The 22,566-nt window shown below is 45.8% G+C and overlaps 1 protein-coding gene across 1 annotated transcript in view; it reads left to right on the top strand.

Annotated features, from left to right (window-relative positions):
* LOC149466215 (uncharacterized) overlaps positions 1 to 22,566 on the top strand; it is a 475,763-nt gene that overhangs the window by 6,733 nt on the left and 446,464 nt on the right. The window contains exons 4-8 of the mRNA XM_089672715.1: positions 8,854 to 8,951; positions 9,032 to 9,134; positions 9,411 to 9,515; positions 13,919 to 14,020; positions 17,460 to 18,772. Coding sequence (XP_089528841.1) covers positions 8,854 to 8,951; positions 9,032 to 9,134; positions 9,411 to 9,515; positions 13,919 to 14,020; positions 17,460 to 18,772 — 1,721 coding nt within the window. The remainder of the gene's footprint in view (positions 1 to 8,853; positions 8,952 to 9,031; positions 9,135 to 9,410; positions 9,516 to 13,918; positions 14,021 to 17,459; positions 18,773 to 22,566) is intronic.

Genomic DNA, 22,566 nt, shown 5'->3' with positions numbered 1-22,566 from the left:
GAACGGTCTAAAAATCAAATGATAGGTGTATTGTAAAACTGAGAGTCAGAATAGCAACAAAAAATTCAAAAGAAATGCATGTCTAACAAATGATGCACTGATTTGCATGTTCATGAGGGAAATAAATATTTGATCCCCTTCACAAAACATGACTTAGTACTTGGTGTCAAATCCCTTGTTGGCAATCACAGAGGTCAGACGTTTCCTGTAGTTGGCCACCAGGTTTGCACACATCTCAGGAGGGTTTTTGGTCCACTCCTCTTGGCAGCTCCTCTCCAAGTCATTAAGGTTTGGTGGCTAACGTTTAGCAACTTGAACTTTCAGCTCCCTCCACAGATTTTCAATCGGATTAAGGTCTGGAGACTGGCTAGGCCACTCTAGGACCTTAATGTGCTTCTTCTTGAGCCGCTCCTTTGTTGCCTTGACCGTGTGTTTTGGGTCATTGTCATGCTGGAGCACCCATCCATGACCCATTTTCAATGCCCTGGCTGAGGGAAGAAGGTTCTAACCCAAGATTTGATGGTACATTGCCCCGTCCATCGTCCCATTGATGCGGTGCAATTGTCCTGTCCAATTAGCAGAAAAACACCCCCAAAGCAGAATTTTTCCACCACCATGTTTGACAGTTGGGATGGTGTTCTTGGGGTCATAGGCAGCATTCCTCCTCCAAACACGGCGAGTTGAGTTGATGTCTCATCTGACCACAACACTTTCAACCAGTCCTCCTCTGCATCATTCAGATGTTCAGTGGCAAACTTCAGATGGGCCTGGACATGTGCTTTCTTGAGCAGAGGGACCTTGCGGGCACTGCAGGATTTCAATCCTTGTTGGCGTAGTGTGTTACCAATTGTTTTTTTGGTGACTGTGGTCCCAGCTGCCTGGAGATCATTGACAAGATCCGCATGTATAGTTCTGGGATGATTCCTCACTGTTCTCATGATCATTGACACTCCACGAGGTGAGATCTTGCATGGTGCACCAGACCTAGGGAGACTGACAGTTGTTTTGTGTTTCTTCCATTGGTGAATGATTGCACCAACTGTTGTCACCGTCTCACCAAGCTGCTTGGCGATAGTTTGGTAGCCCAGTCCAGCCTTATGTAGGTCTACAATCTTGCCCCTGACATCCTTGGACAGCTCTTTGGTTTTTGCCATGGTGGAGAGTTTGGAATCTGATTGTTTGATTGCTGCTGTGGACAGGTGTCTTTTATACAGGTAACAAAATGAGATTAGCAGCACTCCCTTTAAGAGACTGCTTCTAATCTCAGCTTGTTACCTGTATGAAAGACACCTGGTAGCCAGAAATCCTGCTGAATGATAGGGGATCAAATTTTTCCCTCATGAACATGCAAATCAGTGCATCATTTGTTAGACATGCATTTAATTCAATAATTACCGCGCTCTAATACTAATTAAAAAAGTGCTCAGTGCTTGAAAAATAATATAAATATAGATGAAGCTACGCAGTCCCTGTGGTGCAACGCGTTGGGGAGGGGCAGTGACGTCACCGCACATCTGATACGGCGAGTACTGACGGCGTGGGGTACACACCCTCTGGCCAGACCTTCACCGCAGGCAGCAGTTGTTTGCTATACAAAAAGCGCTATTGATGTTTTTAACATTTGAGTGTAATGTGAAAGTGAATTAAAATCTGAATTTGTCTCTGGGATAAGGCACCATATATTCTTTTCTCTTTGCATGCATTTGGCTGTTACAACAAGGAGGGATCATCCCTCACAGGCATACAAGCTACTTGCAAGGCTGCAGGATTGAAGCACATATTAGAAGGAGAGAGTGGATCAAAGGAGGGATCATCCCTCACAGACACACAGGCTAATTATAAAGCTGCAGGATTGAAGCAAACCATATGTTGGAAGGAGAGTATGATTTGATTTGACTTGACTTGAACACTATAGCACTTTCTTTTTGCACTTGGGACTTTTTATTTATACCTTTTGGATTTTTTGGACTTTATATATTATTTTTATCATGAATTATTATTTGATTTATTAATTGGCACATATATAGGAGTATTTACAATTTTTTAAAGGTATCATCAATTGTTGATTTATTTATATTATTTTTCAAGCACTGAGCACTTTTTTAATTAGTATTAGAGCGCGGTAATTATTGAATTAATTGATATCAAATGCATACCTGTAGAGAGTGTGCAAAATAACCAGCGATCTAGAAAAATATATATGCTCCTCTGTTAGTATACCCTGGTGGCTCACAAGTAAACATACTATAATTATCAGATTTGTTAGACATGCATTTCTTTTGAATTTTTTGTTGCTATTCTGTCTCTCAGTGTTACAATACTCCTACCATTCGATTTTTAGACTGATCATTTCTTTGTGAGTGGGCAAATATTCAACTTCAGCAGGGGATCAAATACGCATTTCCTACACTGTAGCTAAATACAGGTATGGCAGGGATGCTCCTTGAACAGAGAGGGGCACCCGGTGTCCAGAATAAGGAAACTCTTGATAAACACGTAAAACACATACAGACGGATGCAACACATTTCAGAGGAATTGTCTCCCCCTTCTTCAGGGCTGTTGGTACGTTGGAATTCAGCCTCTGCATTGTCAGTTTTCACAAGAGGCAGGTACAACATGTAGCCTACCCATCTCAGTTACCAACAGCCCTGAAGAAGGAGGAGACAATTTCCTCGAAACGCATTGGCTAGATCTGTACATGTTTTACCTCCAATAAACAATTATTTTCTTCATCAAGAGTTTCCTTATTCTGGATGCGCCTCTCTCCTTACTCAAGTATTTTTTCAGCCAAAGTGACAGCTCTGTCATACCAGTAAGGTAAGCAGGCCATATCTCCAAAGAGAGATCAACACCATCATTCACCCACAGAACCACCTAATATCTATCAAGAACCATTCCACTGCTCCAGCATGGTCTCTAGCTCAAACTAGTCACAATGCCTGGCATGGCAGCAAGACAGAAGACAAAGCTTAGTGACACAGAATTCTAAAGTACGAGTCATTGATAGTGAGCTGCATGGGGAGGTACATTGGGGCGGGGCAGAGTAACATGGTAAAAATGCTAAAGAATAGAAAATGCTCACCTGTGTAAGAATAAAATGTTTACTAACCTGCATGGGTTAGCTAATTAAGTGTGCTTGTGATGGTATATTGAGTACATTGATTAAAATGAAATATGTTAACTGATGACTGTCATGTGGTTTATATGGATTGTTATTCTGGGGATGTGGTGGGCAGTCCAGGGCTGAGGTGCATTTGTGCTGGGGTGTGGTCCATGTTGATCTATCCTGTAAGTGTGGGATAGAAATGCCATCTAGCATCCCAAAGTGCAGTACAGCGGTAATAGGGATGCTGGTGGGAAAAGGCACTGGACAGTTCTTGGCTAATGGCTATCAGTTGGGAAGGGAATTAGAGGCTGGTAGCCAACACAGCAGAAGGGGATGTGTGCTTGTGGCTTTATCTCCAGGGATGGAATGTGGGCAGGGAGTGTGGGAGAGTGGCTGTTGGTCTGGAGAGGGGATGTAGATACTTAGCATGCATCTCATTGGAGGATGTGGACAGGTGGTTGCCATGTGAGTGGGGATGTGATGGCTGTCAATCTGGGGAGTGGATGTAGAGGTGGTGGTCATCAGTTTGGGGAGGGGATGTGAGATAGTGGTTGCCAGGTGGAGTGGATATGGGAGGCTGGCTGTCAGTTTGTGGAAGGTATGTGAAAGGGTGACCACCAGTTCAGGGAGGGAAGGTGTGAGTGTGACCATCAGCCTGGGTAGGGAGTGTTGCTATAAGTCTGAGGAGGGAGTGTGGCCATTAGCCTGGAGAGGGAGTGTTGCCATCAGTCTTGCGAGGGAGTGTGGCCATCAGTCTGGCGAGGGAGTGTTGCCATCAGTCTGGAGAGGAAGTGTGACCATCAGACTGGGGATGGCGTGTTTCCATCAACCTGGGGAGGGAGTGTGGCCATCAGTCTTGGAAGGGCGTGTGGCCATCAGCCTGGGAAAGGAGTGTGACCGTCAGCCTGGGAAAGGAGTGTGGCCGTCAGCCTGGGAAAGGAGTGTGGCCGTCAGCCTGGGAAAGGAGTGTGGCCGTCAGCCTGGGAAAGGAGTGTGGCCATCAGCCTGGGAAAGGAGTGTGGCCATCAGCCTGGGGAGGAAATGTGGCCATCAGCCTGGGGAGGGAGTGTGGCCATCTGTTTGGGGAGGGAGTGTGGCCATCTGTTTGGGGAGGGAGTGTGGCCATCAGCCTCGGGAAGGCATGTGGCCATCAGCCTGGGGAGGGCATGTGGCCATCAGCCTGGGGAGGGCATGTGGCCATCAGCCTGGGGAGGGCATGTGGCCATCAGCCCGGGGAGGGAGTGTGACTATCAGTCTGGGAAGGGAGTGTGGCCATCAGTCTAGGAAGGGAGTGTGGTCATCTGTCTGGGAAGGGAATGTGGTAATCAGCCTAGGGAGGGACTTTGCCGTCAGTCTTGTGAAGGAGTGTTGCCATCAGTCTTGCGAGGGAGTGTAGCCATCAGTCTGGGGAGGGAAGGTGGCCATCAGTCTGGGGAGGGATGGTGACCATCAGTCTGGGGAGGGAATGTGGCCATCAGCCTGAGGAGGGAATGTGACCATCAGCCTGGGGATGGAGTGTGGCCATCAGTCTGGTGAGGGAGTGTTGCGATAAGTCTGGAGAGAGAATGTGACCATGAGCCTGGGGAGGGAGTGTTGCCATCAACCTAGGGAGGGATTGTGGACATCAGTCTCAGGAGGGCATGTGGCCATCAGTCTGGGAAAGGAGTGTGGCCGTCAGCTTGGGAAAGGAGTATGGCCATCAGCCTGGGGAGGAAGTGTGGCAATCAGTCTGGGAAGAGAGTGTGGCCATCAGTTTGGGGAGGGAGCGTGGCACTCAGTCTGGGAAGGGAGTATGGCCATCAGTCTGGGGAGGAAGTGTTGCGACCAGTCTGGAGAGGGAGTGTGACCATCAGCCTGGGGAGGGAGTGTGGCCATTCCCCCCATTGACACCGATGATAGGGCACTATTCCTCCCACTGACACCAGATGCGGCACTGTTCCCCCCACTGACACCAATGATAGGGCACTATTCCTTTCACTGACACCAATGGTGGGGCACTATTCCTCCCACTGACACCAGAGATGCGGCACTGTTTCTCCCACTGACACCAGAGATGCAACACTATTCCCCCCACTGACACCAATGATGGGGCACTATTCCTCTTACTGAGACCAGAGATGCGGCACTATTCCTCCCACTGACACCAGAGATGCAGCACTATTTTCTCACTGGCACCAGATATGCGGCACTGTTCCTCCCACTGACACCAATGATGGGGCACTATTCCTCCCACTGACATCAATGATGGGGCACTATTCCTCACGCGGACACCAATGATGGGACACTATTCTTCCCACCAATAATGGGGCACTATTCCTCCCACTGACATCAAATATGGGGCACTTTTCATCCCACTGACACCAGGAATGGGGCACTACTCCTTCCACCGATAGAAATGATGGGGCACTATTCCTCCCACTGATATAAATGATGGGGCACTATTCCTTCCACTGACACCAATGATGGGACACTATTCCTCCCACTGACATTAATGATGGGGCACTATTCTTCCCACTGACACCAGTGATGGGACTCTATTCCTTCCACTGACACCAATGATGGGACACCATTCCTCCCACTAAAACCAATGATGGGGCACTATTCCTCCCACTAACATCAATGATGGGGCACTATTCCTCCTACTGAGACCAGAGATGCGGCACTATTTTCTCACTGGCACCAGATATGCGGCACTGTTCCTCCCACTGACACCAATGATGGGGCACTATTCCTCCCACTGACATCAATGATGAGGCACTATTCCTCACGCTGACACCAATGATGGGACACTATTCTTCCCACCAATAATGGGGCACTATTCCTCCCACTGACATCAAATATGGGGCACTATTCATCCCACTGACACCAGTGATGGGACACTATTCCTCCCACTGACATCAATGATGGGGCACTATTCCTCCCACTGACACCAATGATGGGGCACTATTCCTCCCACTGATACCAATGATGGGGCACTATTCCTCTCACTGATACCAATGATGGGGCACTATTCCTCCCGCTGACACCAGTGATGGGGAACTATTCCTCCCACTGATACCAATGATGGGGCACTATTCCTCCCACTGACACCAATGATGGGATATCATTGACCTAATATGGTCTTGGCAATGACAATGATATTGACTTAATATGGTAATGGGGTCTATTAGGTCAATGATGTTGTGATCAGCCCCGCCCCTTTGTATATGTGCAGCTGATTGGTTCAGCAATGGCAACAAAGGGGTAGGGATGCCTGTGACATCATTAAACTAATATGACCAGGTCAATGGCAACATCATGTAAAAACATATTTCCAGATTATTCTAGAACTTTATACCTTCAATTAAATTAAGGAATGAATAACATTATTTTATAATAATGTAATTGATTTAATATTTTTTTATTTTATGATAAATACATTAATTATTATTATTATTATTATTATTATTAATAATAATAATAATAATAATAATAATAATAATAATATATTATAAGATAAAAAAAAGAATTAGTATTCATTTTAAGGCATAATTCTGCATTGAAAGGCTACAAGAAAATGGCCTTCTGTCTTCTAGGTAAGGGTAAAAGTGTGCTCTATTCGCCCTCTAGCGTCTGATACTGTTAGAACAGCCCACCATAGAAGAACGTCTCTTTCCCACTTCCGGCCTGTGGTTCCTCTGCGTTTCAAGGTCGCCCAACTGCTTCCTGGTTGGAGAGGAAATGGACTTTCAATGGAGGGAGGGAGCCAGTCGGCCATTTTCTTGTAGCCCAAATGAGGCATTAACACTTTTCACAGCTTTTATTTATATCCAGCGACTGATCATAGCTGGGAGCAGGCTGCACAGTGAGGAGGTAATACTGTCTTCTTATTATTATTAATATTATAGGAGAATTGGAAGATTGGTATCATACCAACACTTTTTGGGGGAGGTGGGTATGTGACACCAATTAATAATAATCAGAATGAAGGTGACAACGCAAGCCAATCACAAAGTCTCCTATTCTGCTCTGTTGCTAGTTTTAATCTGACCACTTAGGGATCATAACGCTGGTAGCGGCCGCTCATGCTTGGAAGCAGCTGGAGTTTCCGATTGGACGGGACGTCTGGCCAGGTGGAATATTTCTCATTTTGTTCGCTCCAATTTGATGCCTATCTGGAATGCTCCAAAGTTCTGAGCAATATGACCTCAGGATTAATTAACAGCCTTTTTTATAATGTTAGAAGCGATCGGATTGGTGGAAAAAAAAAGGGGAAAGACACATAGGTGTGAACACTGCCGTAAGGACCATGCTGAAAACATACTGGAAAAGTTGTGTTCACTGGAGACACCACCGTCTGTGGCCAAACTTATAAAATGGTTCTCTATGTGAGGAGGACACTGTAGATCCTCAGGGGCGGGGCTCATGTTGGAAAGTCCCAGTGTTCTGTGATGTGTTTGCCAGCGCCTGTGGTAGTGAGCCATTGTAGCTAGTCAACTTGGGGTTCCCCAGGTTGCGGAGACTAAGCCCCAGCCTGCTTCTTCACCAGAGCCCCTGATGGTGGCGATGGACTTGCAGCAAGCTGGGACCAGGTCGCGGCCCCCGGGTATGCCCAGCTGAGGATGTGGAGAGCAGAGTACAATGGGAGGAGACAAACGGAAATCTGATAGACTAGCCGAGGTCAAGACGGGCGGAGAACAAGTACAGTCAGAGAACGAAGCCGGGGTCGGTACACAAGTAGTCAAATGCGGGATACAGGAGATAGCAACACACAGGAGCTCAGACAACTAAGATGTTGCTCAGGCAAAGTGGCCTAGACTGAGCATGTCTTATATGGGCAGGCAAACAAGGAAGCGAGCCAGGAGGTGATGGAAGAAAAGGAAATAAAAACCAGAGAACAGTAGATGACACCCATAGGTGAGCACAAACACATGTGAAAGGGATCAGGAACAGCACTGCAGCAAGTACAAATCATTAGTAATACCTCATCTGGAATATGCAGTTCAGTTTTGGGCACCAATTCACAAAAAAACCATTAGGGAACTGGAGAAAGTACAGAGAAGGGCAGCCAAACAAGAAACTGCAGGCTAATTTGTGAGAGTGTTCTAATGCTCATATGTGCCCAGTGTGAACATGGCACCTAACTGTCAAATGGCAAAGCTCAAATTAGCCTGGTGGAAGGTTGCCATTGAAGAATGGACCTGAATTTTGGTAGGACGGTTCTACACCAAGGAAGGTTTCTGAGCCCTTAGTGGGAAAACCAACCCGCCCAGCAGCCAGTTTTATGTGGATTTAACCCATTATTATTCTCTATTAATAATCAGTCATAGTAACTGAATACTTCATATTAATCTATGAACAGGAACGAGTTGATAACAGGATACAGTTCTATCACAAAAGATCAAAAATAGAAAATGTTCAGTTGAGACCCACATGTGAATTTCTTTATGATCTTGAAATATTTCCTTCAATCTAATTTGTTTATTGCAGCTCGATCTGTGTTTTGTCTGTGTACTGGCTCTGACATACCAAGAGCTGGGTTTTTTTTGAAGTAACCAAAAGACATAGAAACAATAAAGGAGTGGGAGTAATTAGAAGGACACAAGGATCTCTACAAGGACATCATGATGGAGAACCGGCCGCCCCTCACATCACCGGGTAAGAGGAGACTTTCATTTCTTGTATTGAGGATCCACCTAGATACACACATCCTCTGATATAAAGACATAGAAACAATGTATTCAGTCAGTGTGTGTGTTTCCTACAGATGGATCCAGTAATGGGAACCCACCAGAGAGATGTCCCCGTCCTCTATATTACCGGGACTCCACACAGGAACATCAGGAGATCCCTCAGGAGGATCAGGTAGGTGGAATAGAGGGTCTTCTTGGATAGAAGTACAATAGAAGGGTTTTAAGGTTTACCATTGTCTCTTTTTTTTTTAGAGTAAAAATTTGATTGCTGTCAAAGTTGAAGTTAAAGAAGATCTGTATATGATGGGTGATGATCTGTGTAAGGAGGAGGAAGTTCCTCCAGAGATCAGCACAGGTAAGTAATAAACACTAAATCCAGAGAACAGTCCCAGATCCTCCTTGTTCAGTCACTACAACAATCTCTTCTTCTCCCCCCTCCTCTGTCAGTAGACAGTAATGGGGGGACAGTATGTGCCCAGTGGGGGGGTCAGGAGCCATCAGCCTCTAGTAGACTCCGTCTCTCCTCCTCACATCATGTCATTGAGTCGTGACCAGTCTCCCCCCACACACACTCTCTGGGGTCTCTCATACATCTCAGTACAGGGGGCTTCACTCTCATCTTTATTCACAGACCCCAGAGACACCAGAGAGACTCAGAGAAACATCAAAGCTGAGGAGGAGGAAGAAGGACAAGCAAGGATCAAACAGGAGGAAGTTCCTATAAAGATTGGCACAGGTAAGATATATAAAGATTTAAAGATCTGTATTCAGTCCATACAATCTTCTTCATCTGTAGGACATAAATGGTAGCCACAGGACTAGATACCTTAAGGGAGTACAACTGGGGTAATCAATGGTGGAGAAGGATCTGGAAGTTTTGGTAGATCACAAGCTTAATAATGGAATGCAATGCCAAGCTGCGGGTTCTAAAGCGAGCAAAATCCTCTCTTGTATTAGGAATGGTATAGACTCCAGAGAGAGAGATATCATTTCGCCCGGTACAAATCATTAGTAAGACCTCATCTGGAATATGCAGTTCAGTTTTGGGCACCAATTCACAAAAAGAACATTAGGGAACTGGAGAAAGTACAGAGAAGGGCAACCAAACTGATAAGAGCCATGGAGGAGCTCAGCTATGAGGAAAGATTAGAGGAACTGAATTTATTCTCTCTTGAAAGGAGATTAATGTATAATACATAAGGGGGGGGATATGATTTCCATGTATAATACATAAGGGGGGATATGATCTCCATGTATAATACATAAGGGGGGATATGATTTCCATGTATAATACATAAGGGGGGATATGATCTCCATGTATAATACATAAGGGGGGATATGATCTCCATGTATAAATACATAAGGGGGGATATGATCTCCATGTATAATAGATAAGGGGGGATATGATCTCCATGTATAATACATAAGGGGGATATGATCTCCATGTATAATAGATAAGGGGGGATATGATCTCCATGTATAATACATAAGGGGGATATGATCTCCATGTATAATACATAAGGGGGGGATATGATCTCCATGTATAATACATAAGGGGGATATGACCTCCATGTATAATACATAAGGGGGGATATGATCTCCATGTATAATACATAAGGGGGGATATGATCTCCATGTATAATACATAAGGGAGGATATGAGGATATGATCTCCATGTATAATACATAAGGGGGGAATATGATCTCCGTGTATAATACATAAGGGGGGATATGCTCACCATGTATAATACATATGGGGGGATATGCTCACCATGTATAATACATAAGGGGGATAAGATCTCCATGTATAATACATAAGGGGGATATGATCACCATGCATAATACATAAGGGGGGATATGATCTCCATGTATAATACATAAGGGGGGATATGCTCACCATGTATAATACATAAGGGGGATAAGATCTCCATGTATAATACATAAGGGGGATATGATCGCCATTTATAATACATATGGGGGGATATGCTCACAATGTATAATACATAAGGGGGGATATGATCTCCATGTATAATACATAAGGGAGATATGATCTCCATGTATAATACATAAGGGGGGATATGATCTCCATGTATAATACATAAGGGGGGATATGATCTCCATGTATAATACATAAGGGGGTTATGCTCACAATGTATAATACATAAGGGGGATATGATCACCATGTATAATACATAAGGGGGATATGATCTCCATGTATAATACATAAGGGGGGATATGTTCACAATGTATAATACATAAGGGGGGGATATGATCTCCATGTATAATACATAAGGGGGATATGATCACCATGTATAATAGATAAGGGGGGGGGGTATGATCTCCATGTATAATACATAAGGGGGGATATGATCTCCATGTATAATACATAAGGGGGATATGATCACCATGCATAATACATAAGGGGGATATGATCACCATGTATAATACATAAGGGGGGATATGATCACCATGTATAATACATAAGAGAGGATATGATCTCCATGTATAATACATAAGGGGGGATATGATCTCCTTGTATAATACATGAGGGATATGATCTCCGTGTATAATACATAAGGGGGGGATATGATCTCCATGTATAATACATAAGGGGGAGATATGATCTCCATGTATAATACATAAGGGGGATATGATCACCATGTATAATAGATAAGGGGGGGGATATGATCTCCATGTATAATACATAAGGGGGGATATGATCTCCATGTATAATACATAAGGGGGATATGATCACCATGCATAATACATAAGGGGGATATGATCACCATGTATAATACATAAGGAGGGATATGATCGCCATGTATAATACATAAGGGGGATATGATCTCCATGTATAATACATAAGGGGGGATATGATCTCCATGTATAATACATAAGGGGGGATATGATCACCATGTATAATACATAAGGGGGGATATGATCACCATGTATAATACATAAGGGGGGATATGATCTCCATGTATAAATACATCAGTGGTTCATCTAGTGAACTCGGTGTAGAGTTATAACTTAAATGGTAATTTAATAAATGGGAAACCAGAGCCTGGGAGAATACACACAACTGCATTGATGAAATTAACTTCACATCAGAATCCCCCCTTCACATCATAGGTCCTCCCAATCGTGTCGCATTCCACCCCCTCATATTAGTGGTCCCCTGTCAGGTCAGAGGTCCCCCATCAAATCGGAGCCCCCTTTATATATGAGTGCCCCCATTTTATCAGAGTTCTGCCATGAAAGAGTCAAAAGAATGTCAGTGGCACACCACAGATCTCCAGAGTGGGTCCAACGTATTTATTCAGCGATCACATCATTAAAACAGAAGTTTCAGAGCCTTGCAGCACCCCTTCATCAAGCATGTGGTCACAGAAGCAATGTTTCGAAGCCTCAGAGGTCCCCTTCATCAAGTGTGTGGTCACAGAAGCAATGTTTTGTTGCTTCGCAGGTCTCCATCAGGCATGTAGTCACAGAAGTAATGTTTCGGAGCCTCGCTGGGCCCCTTCATCAGGTGTGTGGTCACAGAAGCAACGTTTTGGAGCCTTGCAGGGCCCCTTCATCAAGTGTGTGGTCACAGAAGCAACGTTTCGTTGCCTCGCAGGTCCCCTTCATCAGGCATGTGGTCACAGAAGCAATGTTTTGGAGCCTCCCAGGACCCCTTTACGAGGTATGTGGTCACAGAATTAATGTTTCGGGGCCTCGCTGGGCCCTTTCATCAGGCGTGTGGTCACAGAAGCAACATTTCAAAGCCTTGTTGAACCCCTTCATTAGGTATATGGTCACGGAAGCAATATTTCGGAACCTCACTGGACCCACTTATCAGGCGTGTGGTCATGGAAGCAATGTTTCGGAGCCTGCAAGGCCTAATTATGTGTTCGCTAAATAAAAGCTTTTTACCCTCTCTGGAGATCCATGGTGTGCTGATTACATTCTCTTGCTCTGATTGCCTTCGGTTCCAGCCGATTGTTTCTACAACACCCCTTAACACCTACAACCACTTTGCAGGAACGTATGTTTGTCATAGTCCACCCATCACATCAGAGTCCACCATCACCACAGACTTTCCCCATCACAGAGCCTCCAATCACACAGTCAGCTCCCAACTCCTCGCAGGTTACGCAGTCTCTCCATCACAGAGCCCCCCAGTCACACAGTTAACTCCCCTACTCCTCGCAGGTCACGCAGTCTCCCCATCACAGAGCCCCCCAATCACACAGTCCACTCCCCCACTCCTCACAGGTCACGCAGTCTCCCCATCACAGAGCCCCCCAATTACACAGTCAACTCCCCCACTCCTCGCAGGTCACGCAGTCTCCCCATCACAGAGCCCCCCAATCACACAGTCCACTCCCCCACTCCTCGCAGGTCACGCAGTCTCCCCATCACAGAGCCCCCCAGTCACACAGTTAACTCCCCTACTCCTCGCAGGTCACGCAGTCTCCCCATCACAGAGCCCCCCAATCACACAGTCCGCTCCCCCACTCCTCGCAGGTCACGCAGTCTCCCTATCACAGAGCCCCCCAATCACACAGTCCACTCCCCCACTCCTCGCAGGTCACATGGTCTCTCCATCACAGAGCCCCCCAATCACACAGTCCGCTCCCCCACTCCTCGCAGGTCACGCTGTCTCCCCATCACAGAGCCCCCCAATCACACAGTCCGCTCCCCCACTCCTCGCAGGTCACTCAGTCTCCCCATCACAGAGCCCCCCAATCACACAGTCTGCTCCCCCACTCCTCGCAGGTCACGCAATCTCCCCATCACAGAGCCCCCCAATCACACAGTCCACTTCCCCATTCCTTGCAGGTCACGGAGTCTCCCCATCACAGAGCCCCCTAATCACATATTCCCCCCTTCACAGATCTCCCCAGTCATGCAGTTCCCTCTTCACACCACCTTTTGACTCCAGCGCTCTCTTCTTTTCTAGCTGCAGTGGGTAAGCGAGCACAGTTTGAATGGGGGGCACAAAATTGTAGCGTCCAGTCTATCCTGCAAATGGTAGGATGGAGAAGGATTGAGGGACTAGCAGTTTTCACAGATAGCCCCCCCCCACAGGGTACTACGCAAGTTGAGGACCAATGCCTGCAAACACTGAAATACAGATCTCTATTATTCTGCACAGATCTCAAAGACCTCAGAGTGACAGAGAAGACATTTGAAGCTGAGGATGGAAAAATACTCCTAAAGATTAAAGAGGAGGAAATTCCTCCAAAGAGCATCACAGGTGAGTTACAGCAACTAAATTCAGAACATATCCATGGATTCTCCTTGTTTTGTTGTAACAAACTCTTCTCCCTTTTTGTACCCGCTGTCATCTTTGACCATTGTCCCTCTCTTCTCAAACATTGTGCTTTTTTTTTTAAGGATTTTTTTTTTAAATAATAAATATTCATTTTTTTTAAATTAAAATTTTCAATAAAGAAAACACAAAAACAAGAACATTACAATTAAAAACAAAAAACAAAACAGTCGGGATCTTGGTGTATTTTTATTTTTGTGGATTTTGGTGTATGGCCCACAGTGTTACAAAAAGATCTTGTCAATTTGTTTTCTATTTCCTCTAAGCACATGCATTGGTTTAAAAAAGCATCAATTAATGTTAATCAAGGAAAGGTATTTGGCAAGGGAAGGAGGTTACATAGTTAGTCTGGCTTAAAAAAGACAAAAGTCCATCCAGTTCAACCATTAAAAAAAAAAAAAGTTATAATCCTATACCCACAGTTGATCCAGAGGAAGGCAAAAAAACCCCAGCAAAGCATGATCCAATTTGCTCCTGCAGCGGAGAAAAATCCTTCCTGATCCCCTGAGAGGCAATCGAATATTCCCTGGATCAACTTTACTCTCGTGTAACCAGTCGTGGTCAACTTCACTCTTGTGTGACCAGTCAAGGTCAACTTTGCTCTCATTGTGTGAGCAGTCAAGGTCAACTTTGCTCTTGTGTGACCAGTCATGGTCAATTTTACTCTTGTGTGGCCAGCCGAGGTAAAAAAAAAAAGTTATAATCCTACACCCACAGTTGATCCAGAGGAAGGCAAAAAAACCCAGCAAAGCATGATCCAATTTGTTCCTACAGGGAAAAAAATTCCTTCCTGATCCCCCGAGAGGCAATCGGATATTCCCTGGATCAACTTTACCTATAAATGTTATATCCAGTTATATTATATGTATCCAAGAAAGAATCCAGGACTTTTTTAAAGAAATCAACTGAGCTGGCCAGATGCAACTCTTGAGGGAGTCTATTCCACATTTTCACATCTCTTTCTGTGAAGAATCCTTTCCGTGTTTGGAGATTAAATTTAGATTTAGATATCTCTCGATCCGTGAGACGGCCCTTAAAGTTTTAACCCACTCTAGACTTCATATTATGGTTTCCAGGAACATTGTACCTCTGTTTTAGGGGCTGTCCCTTGCTGGTACCCTTGCGCATGTGTTTTGTGCTTGACCTGGTCTCTCCTTGATCTGGAGTAGAGTTTCTACGGTGGCCTCTGCCTTGGCAGATACTCCGGTATATATGTCTATGCAGATTTGCTTACTGGGTGTTCCCATTCTGGAGATCCCAGCCAACGTAATGAGGCCAATTGTGTCTCTACCTTATGGGGCATTGCCCTTCATTGGAAGTCACTGATTGTCCCTTTGGCCTCTGTCTTGCGGAGAGTCGATGTGGTGATGCTCATGTAATGTATTCAATTTACATTGCTGGATAGGATGCACTTAATGAACCAAAAATGGGATGGTTGACAAACACATCGGCATTTATTGTTCGACTGATGGGCTATCATAGATGGATTGGTATTGAATCTTTGTTGACTATTTGGTTGTTCTGCATACCTTACTGCCTAACTCATTCATATACATGAAATTTAATTTTTCTATGATTGTATTTTATAATATTGTTCATTACTTACAGTTGTGCTTAAAAGTTTACATCCCCTGGCAGAAATTGTGAAATTTTGGCATTGATATTGAAAATATGACTGATCATGCCACAAAATGCTCTTTTATTGAAGGATGATGATCATATGAAGCCATTTATTATCAAATAGTTGTTTGGCTCCTTTTTAAATCATAATGATAACAGAAATCACCCAAATGGCCTGGATCAAAAGTATCCGCCCCCTAGATCAGAAGTCTCCACCCCCTGGAACGTTTGGCCTTGGTACAGACACACAAGGTGACACACACGGGTTAAAATGCCAATTAGAGGTTAATGTCCCACATCTGTGGCTTTTTAAATTGCAATTAGTGTCAGTGTATAAATAGTCAATGACTTTGTTAGCTATTACATGGAAGCACTGACTAGGCTAGATACTGAGCCATGGAGATCAAAAAATAACTGTCAAACGTTCTGTGTAACAAGGTAATGGAACTTTATAAAGATGGAAAAGGATATAAAAAGATGTCCAAAGCCTTGAATATGCCAATCAGTACTGTTAAATCACCTATTAAGAAGTGGAAAGTTCGGGGATCTCTTGATACCAAGCCAAGGTCAGGTAGACCAAGAAAGATTGCAGCCATAACTGACAGAAGAATTGTTCGGAATACAAAGGGAAACCCACAGGTAACCATAAGAAAAATATAGGCTGCTCTGGAAACAGACAGTGTGGTTGTTTGGAAGGAGCACAATATGATGACACTTGAACAAAAATGAGCTGCATGGTCGAGGTGCCAGAAAGAAGCCTTTACGGCACCAATGACACAAGAAGGCCCAGTTAGACATGTCAAGGTGTTGTCAGGCATATTGTAACCGGGCTTTTTTGTGGCATTGATGCAGTAAAAGCTTCTTTCTGGCACCTTGACCAAACAGCTCATTATTGTTCAAGTATCACCATATTGTATTCCTTAAAAACAACCACATCATCTTTTTCCAGAGCAGCCTGTTTTTCTTTTGAGGTTTTCTGTGGGTTTTTCTCTGAATCCCGGACAATTCTTCTGTCAGTTGTGGCTGCAATCTTTCTTGGTCTACCTGACCTTGGCTTGGTATCAAGAGATCCCCGAACTTTCCACTTCTTAATAGGTGATTTAACAGTACTGATTGGCATATTCAAGGCTTTGGACATCGGTTTATGTCCTTTTCCATCTTTATAAAGTTCCATTACCTTGTTACGCAGGAATTTTGACAGTTCTTTTCTGCTCCCCATGGCTCAGTATCTAGCCGAGTCAGTGCTTTCATGTAAGATCTAACAAACTCATTGACTATTTATACACTGACACTAATTGCAATTTAAAAAGCCACGGATGTGGGACATTAACCTCTAATTGGCATTGTAACCCGTGTGTGTCACCTTGTGTATCTGTACCAAGGCCGAACATTCCAGGGGAGGGAAACTTCTGATCCGGGCCATTTGGGTGATTTCTGTTATCATTATGATTTAAAAAGGAGCCAAACAACTATTTGATAATAAATGGCTTCATATGATCATCATCCTTCAATAAAAGAGCATTTGTTGGCATGATCAGTCATATTTTCAATATCAATGCCAAAATTTCACAATTTCTGCCAGGGTATGTAAACTTTTGAGCACAACTGTATGTGCCCTTTTCTTGATGTATACTCTACCTCAAGAAGTTGTGCTATTTTTGTTGTCTATCTCTCAATAAAAACATTTGTAAACAAAAAAAAAGATATGAGAACCTTAAAAAAGTAGATTTCCTATCTCTTCCAGATGAAACCAACACAACGTGCAGCTTGGAGGCACCAGACAATGAAAAAGATGATGATATTACAGGAAGATCTTTAGAGGAAAACCCCACTACTCCAAATCTCCATCCAGTCCATCAAAGTGCAAGTCCATCAACTGATCCCTGTACACATGGTGGGAGTTTTCCTGATTTTTCCCATCCCACTCGTAGTGGGGGTGAAATGTTCCAGTGTTCCGAGTGCGGGAAGTGTTTTAACCAGAGAGCAAAACTCATCACGCATCAGAGGAGTCACACTGGAGAGAGGCCATTTTCCTGCTCTGAATGTGGGAAAGCTTTCACCCAAAGGGGCAACCTGCTAACGCATCGAAAAATCCACAAAGGAGAGAAGCCATACTCCTGTTCTGAGTGCGGGAAATGTTTCCTCCTGAAGGGAGGTCTCATTAAGCACGCAAGATTTCACACAGGGTTGAGACCATTCTCCTGTTCTCAGTGCGGAAAAAGCTTTCCAGATAAAGGCTGCTTAGACCGACACGAGGTAACCCACACGGGGCAGAAGCCCTACTCTTGTTCGGTCTGCGGGAAATACTTTTCTTCCAAATCCTACGTCAGCAAGCATGAAAGGAACCACAAGCGGGAGCAACCATTTTCCTGTTCCAAATGTGGAAAAGGCTTTCCAGATGCCACCCGACTGGAGCGGCACATAGTGGTGCACACGGGGGGGAAGCCCTATACGTGTTCGGAATGTGGAAAAACCTTTTCACAAAAGTCCAACTTGAACGAGCACGAGAAGACACACACGGGAGAGAAACCGTTCTCTTGCTCCGTGTGTGGGAAACGCTTTGCCTATAAGTCAAACCTGACAACGCACGAGAGGGCGCATGCAGGGGAGAAGCCACATTCATGCCCTGTGTGTGGGAAAAACTTTGCGCAAAAATACATCCTGGCCATGCACGAAAGGACGCACACAAAGGAGAAACCGTTTTCCTGCAGTGTATGCGGGAAGCCTTTCGCCCACAAGTACACCCTGGCCATGCATGAGAAGGCTCACTTGGGGGAGATGCCATATACGTGTACCGTCTGTGGGAAAAGCTTTGCGCAAAAGTACGTCCTCGATGACCACGAGAGGACTCACACGGGGGAGAAGCCATACTCCTGCAGCGTATGCGGGAAGTGCTTTGCGCACAAGTCCAATCTTATCACGCACAGGAGAACTCACACAGGGGAGAAGCCCTATGCCTGCTCCATGTGCGGGAAATGCTTTGCACAGAAACCCCATATGATTACACACGAGAGGTCTCACACAGGGGAGAAACCATTTTCCTGTTCGGAATGTGGAGTGTGTTTCACTAGGAAATCCAAACTTGTCAGCCATCAGCGTTCACACACAGGGGATCCTTCTGATGTCCGGTTGCAGCACCTTAAAATTCAAATCAAAGAGGAAATTTCTGACACGGTGGATGGATAAAAATTGGTGCGCTTGCCAACACAGCAAGGACGGCATTACCCCAGGTTCATATCTCCGCGTTTTGTGCGGGCACGAGAGCCCATTCGTTTGAATGGACTTCCATGCCCCGGGACACGCAGCGAAGCAGCCCCTGAACTTCTGAAACGTAGCCCGCACGGGAACCTCGGTTCCCAGTACGGATGCGATTTCCAGTGTGGGCGGCGCGCCATTAGAAATAATGGCACCTGCCCGCGGGTCCGCATTCCTCTGTGCGGTTGGTGCAGCTGCACGGATTTGTGTGCGGATCTGCAGCGGCACCACCCTGCATGGACTCCTGTGCCCTGGGACATGCAGGGAAGAACTCCCTGCACTTCTTCGGAAAGCGCAGCCCGCACGGTGTTCAAAGTTCAAAGAGGAACAATCTGACATGGTGGATGGATACAAATTGGTGCGCTTGCCAACACAGCAAGGACTGCATTACCCCAGGTTCACATCTCCGTGTTTTGCGCGGGCACGAGATCCCATTCATTTGAATAGACTCCCGTGCCCCGGGACACGCAGGGAAGCAGTCTCTGAACTTCTGAAAACGCAGCCCGCACGGGAACCTCAGTTCCCAGTATGATTGCGATTTCCAGTGCGGGCGTCGCACCATTAGAATGAATGGCACCCGCCCGCGGGTCTGCATTCCTCTGTGCGGGTGGTGCGACTGCATGGATTTTTGTTCGGATCTGCAGGGGCACCAACCGCACATATGTGAACCTAGCCTTGCAGAACAGGTAGACAGTGGTGTCACTAGGGTGGTTGTCACCTGGTGTGAAAAAACATGGAGTCAGGGGCGTCCCTAGGGTTGGTTTCACCTGCTGCGATAACACTTGGTGACACCCCCTCCGACGATCCCCGCAGAATGGATCGGATCTGCGGATTGAGCATAATGGATCGGACTCCAATCCATTATGCTCAATCCGCAGATCCGATCCATCCTGCAGGGATCGTCGGCTTGCTTTACAACTTACCTTTTAGTGGAGCGGGTCCAGTGTCACCGCTAGGGACGCCACTGCATGGAGTCACGCCCCTCAGCGCTGAGGGACACTGGATTTTCTCAATGATCCACAGGTACTTTCAGTACTCGCAGAAATTTTGCTTAGGCTGAAAAAAGAAAACTAATACAGCCACCACATCCAAAGACTTGTAAACGCAGTTATTATTATTATGCTCCCCAATCCGCAGATCCGATCCTTCCTGCAGGGATCGTCAGCATGCAACCTATACGGGGTGACACCGGACCCGCGCCACGAAAAGGTAAGTTGTAAAGCAAGCCGACGATCCCCGCAGGATGTATCGGATCTGCGGATTGGGGAGCATAATGAATCGGACTCTGATCCATTATGCTCAATCCGCAGATCAAATCCATCCTGCGAGGATCGTCGGCTTGCTTTACAACTTACCTTTTTGTGGAGTGGGTCCGGTATCACCCTGTGTGGTAGATGTCACCCGGTGGGGCGCGCACCCCCCACACCTGTCTAGACACACCACTGCATGGAGTCACCCCCCTCAGCGCTGGGGGACACTAGATTTTTTCAACGATCCACAGGTACTTTTGCTTAGCCTGAAAAAAGAAAACTAATACAGCCACCACATCCAAAGACTTGTAAACCGCAATTATTATTATTATACAGGATTTATATAGCGCGAACACTTTGCTGAGCGCTTTACAATATACAGGGAGACAATACAGCAACAATACAGATCAATACAAGAGGGAAAGGAGGGCCTGATCCTGGGAGCTTACAATCTAAGAGGGAGATAAACAATACGTTTGTTCTTGGGTTTGGGATATACCGTATTTTTCGCTCCATAAGAGCAACTGACCATAAGATGCACCTAGGTTTTAGAGGAGAAAAACAAGAAAAAAAATATTCTGAACCAATGGACTGCAGACATAGTATAGGAGATGACCAGAGACTGCGGAATCAGTACAGGAGATGACCAGAGACTGCGGACATAGTACAGGAGATTACCAGAGACTGCGGACAGTACAGGAGATGACCAGAGACTGCGGACACAGTACAGGGGATGACCAGAGACTGCGGACACAGTACAGGGATGACCAGAGACTGCGGAATCAGTACAGGAGATGACCAGAGACTGCGGACATAGTACAGGAGATTACCAGAGACTGCAGACACAGTGCAGGAGATGACCAGAGACTGCGCACACAGTACAGGGGATGACCAGAGACTGCAGACATAGTACAGGGGATGATCAGAGACTGCGGACACAGTGCAGGGGATGACCAGAGACTGCGGATACAGTATAGGAGATGACCAGAGACTGCGGATACAGTATAGGAGATGACCAGAGACTGCAGACACAGTACAGGGGATGAGATGACCAGAGACTGCGCACACAGTACAGGAGATGACCAGAGACTGCGGACACAGTACAGGGGATGACCAGAGACTGCGGACACAGTACAGGGGATGACCAGAGACTGCGGACACAGTACAGGGGATGACCAGAGACTGCGGACACAGTACAGGGGATGACCAGAGACTGCGGACACAGTACAGGAGATGACCAGAGACTGCGGACACAGTACAGGGGATGACCAGGGACTGCGGACACAGTACAGGGGATGTCCAGAGACTGCGGACACAGTACAGGGGATGACCAGAGACTGCGGACACAGTGCAGGGGATGACCAGGGACTGCGGACACAGTACAGGGGATGTCCAGAGACTGCGGACACAGTACAGGAGATGACCAGAGACTGCGGACACAGTACAGGGGATGACCAGAGACTGCGGACACAGTACAGGAGATGACCAGGGACTGCGGACACAGTACAGGAGATGACCAAGAGACTGCAGACAATATAGGTGATGACCAAGAGACTGCGGACCTTTGGGGAGGGAGGGGGAGCGGGTACCTGAATTTGACAGGTACCTGTTCCCACTTACGCGGAGTTGTCCTCCCTTTAGTGTGGGCACCCGGCACAGCCACTGCGCATGATGCCGGACCATTCACAAAGCGCGGCTGTCACAGCGATGCCAGTGCGGGAAGACTGCACAGCGCTGGACTGAGGAACAGGTAAGGTCCTGCTGTAGAGAAGAGCTGAGTGGCTGGCCCGGTATTCTGACAAGGCGGCGGTGGAAATACCGGACCGGCCGCTCCATATTCACTCCATTAGACGCACAGACATTTCCCCCCCTTTTTTGGGGGGGAAAAAGTGCGTCTTATGGAGTGAAAAATACGGTACTTTAAAACTTGCTACTTTCAGCTCCAGTACGTGGGACATAGTCAGTACTCTAGATTGTGGGCTGTCATGGAGGATGAAAACCAATTACCAAAGAAATGACCGAATCTCCGTAAAAAAGGCGATGACATCTGATTGATAGCGAACACGGTATAGCTACGACTGATGGGCCTGTTTCCAGATATGAAGTTCGAGAAAGTGAAACTTGAAAGAATCATACATTAATAAAATTAGAAATGATTTTTTTCTTGGTGTTATAAATTATGCAGATCTTATGAATGTAAAAATAAAGTCCTTTGATTGCACTTCTCATAGCAAATGTTTGTTTTATGACTTCTGCAGGCCATACATGAGTCGAATTCCGAACGATTTTTCATCCGAAAATTGAAAATATTGTTCGCTCGGTAATCCGATGGCGCCATCAATGATT

Source organism: Staurois parvus, unplaced genomic scaffold (assembly GCF_062004578.1).
Source record: "Staurois parvus isolate SC_StPar_1 unplaced genomic scaffold, SC_StPar_1.0 ptg000132l, whole genome shotgun sequence".
Lineage (NCBI taxonomy): Eukaryota > Metazoa > Chordata > Amphibia > Anura > Ranidae > Staurois > Staurois parvus.
This window is presented reverse-complemented; position numbering and strand designations above follow the sequence as displayed.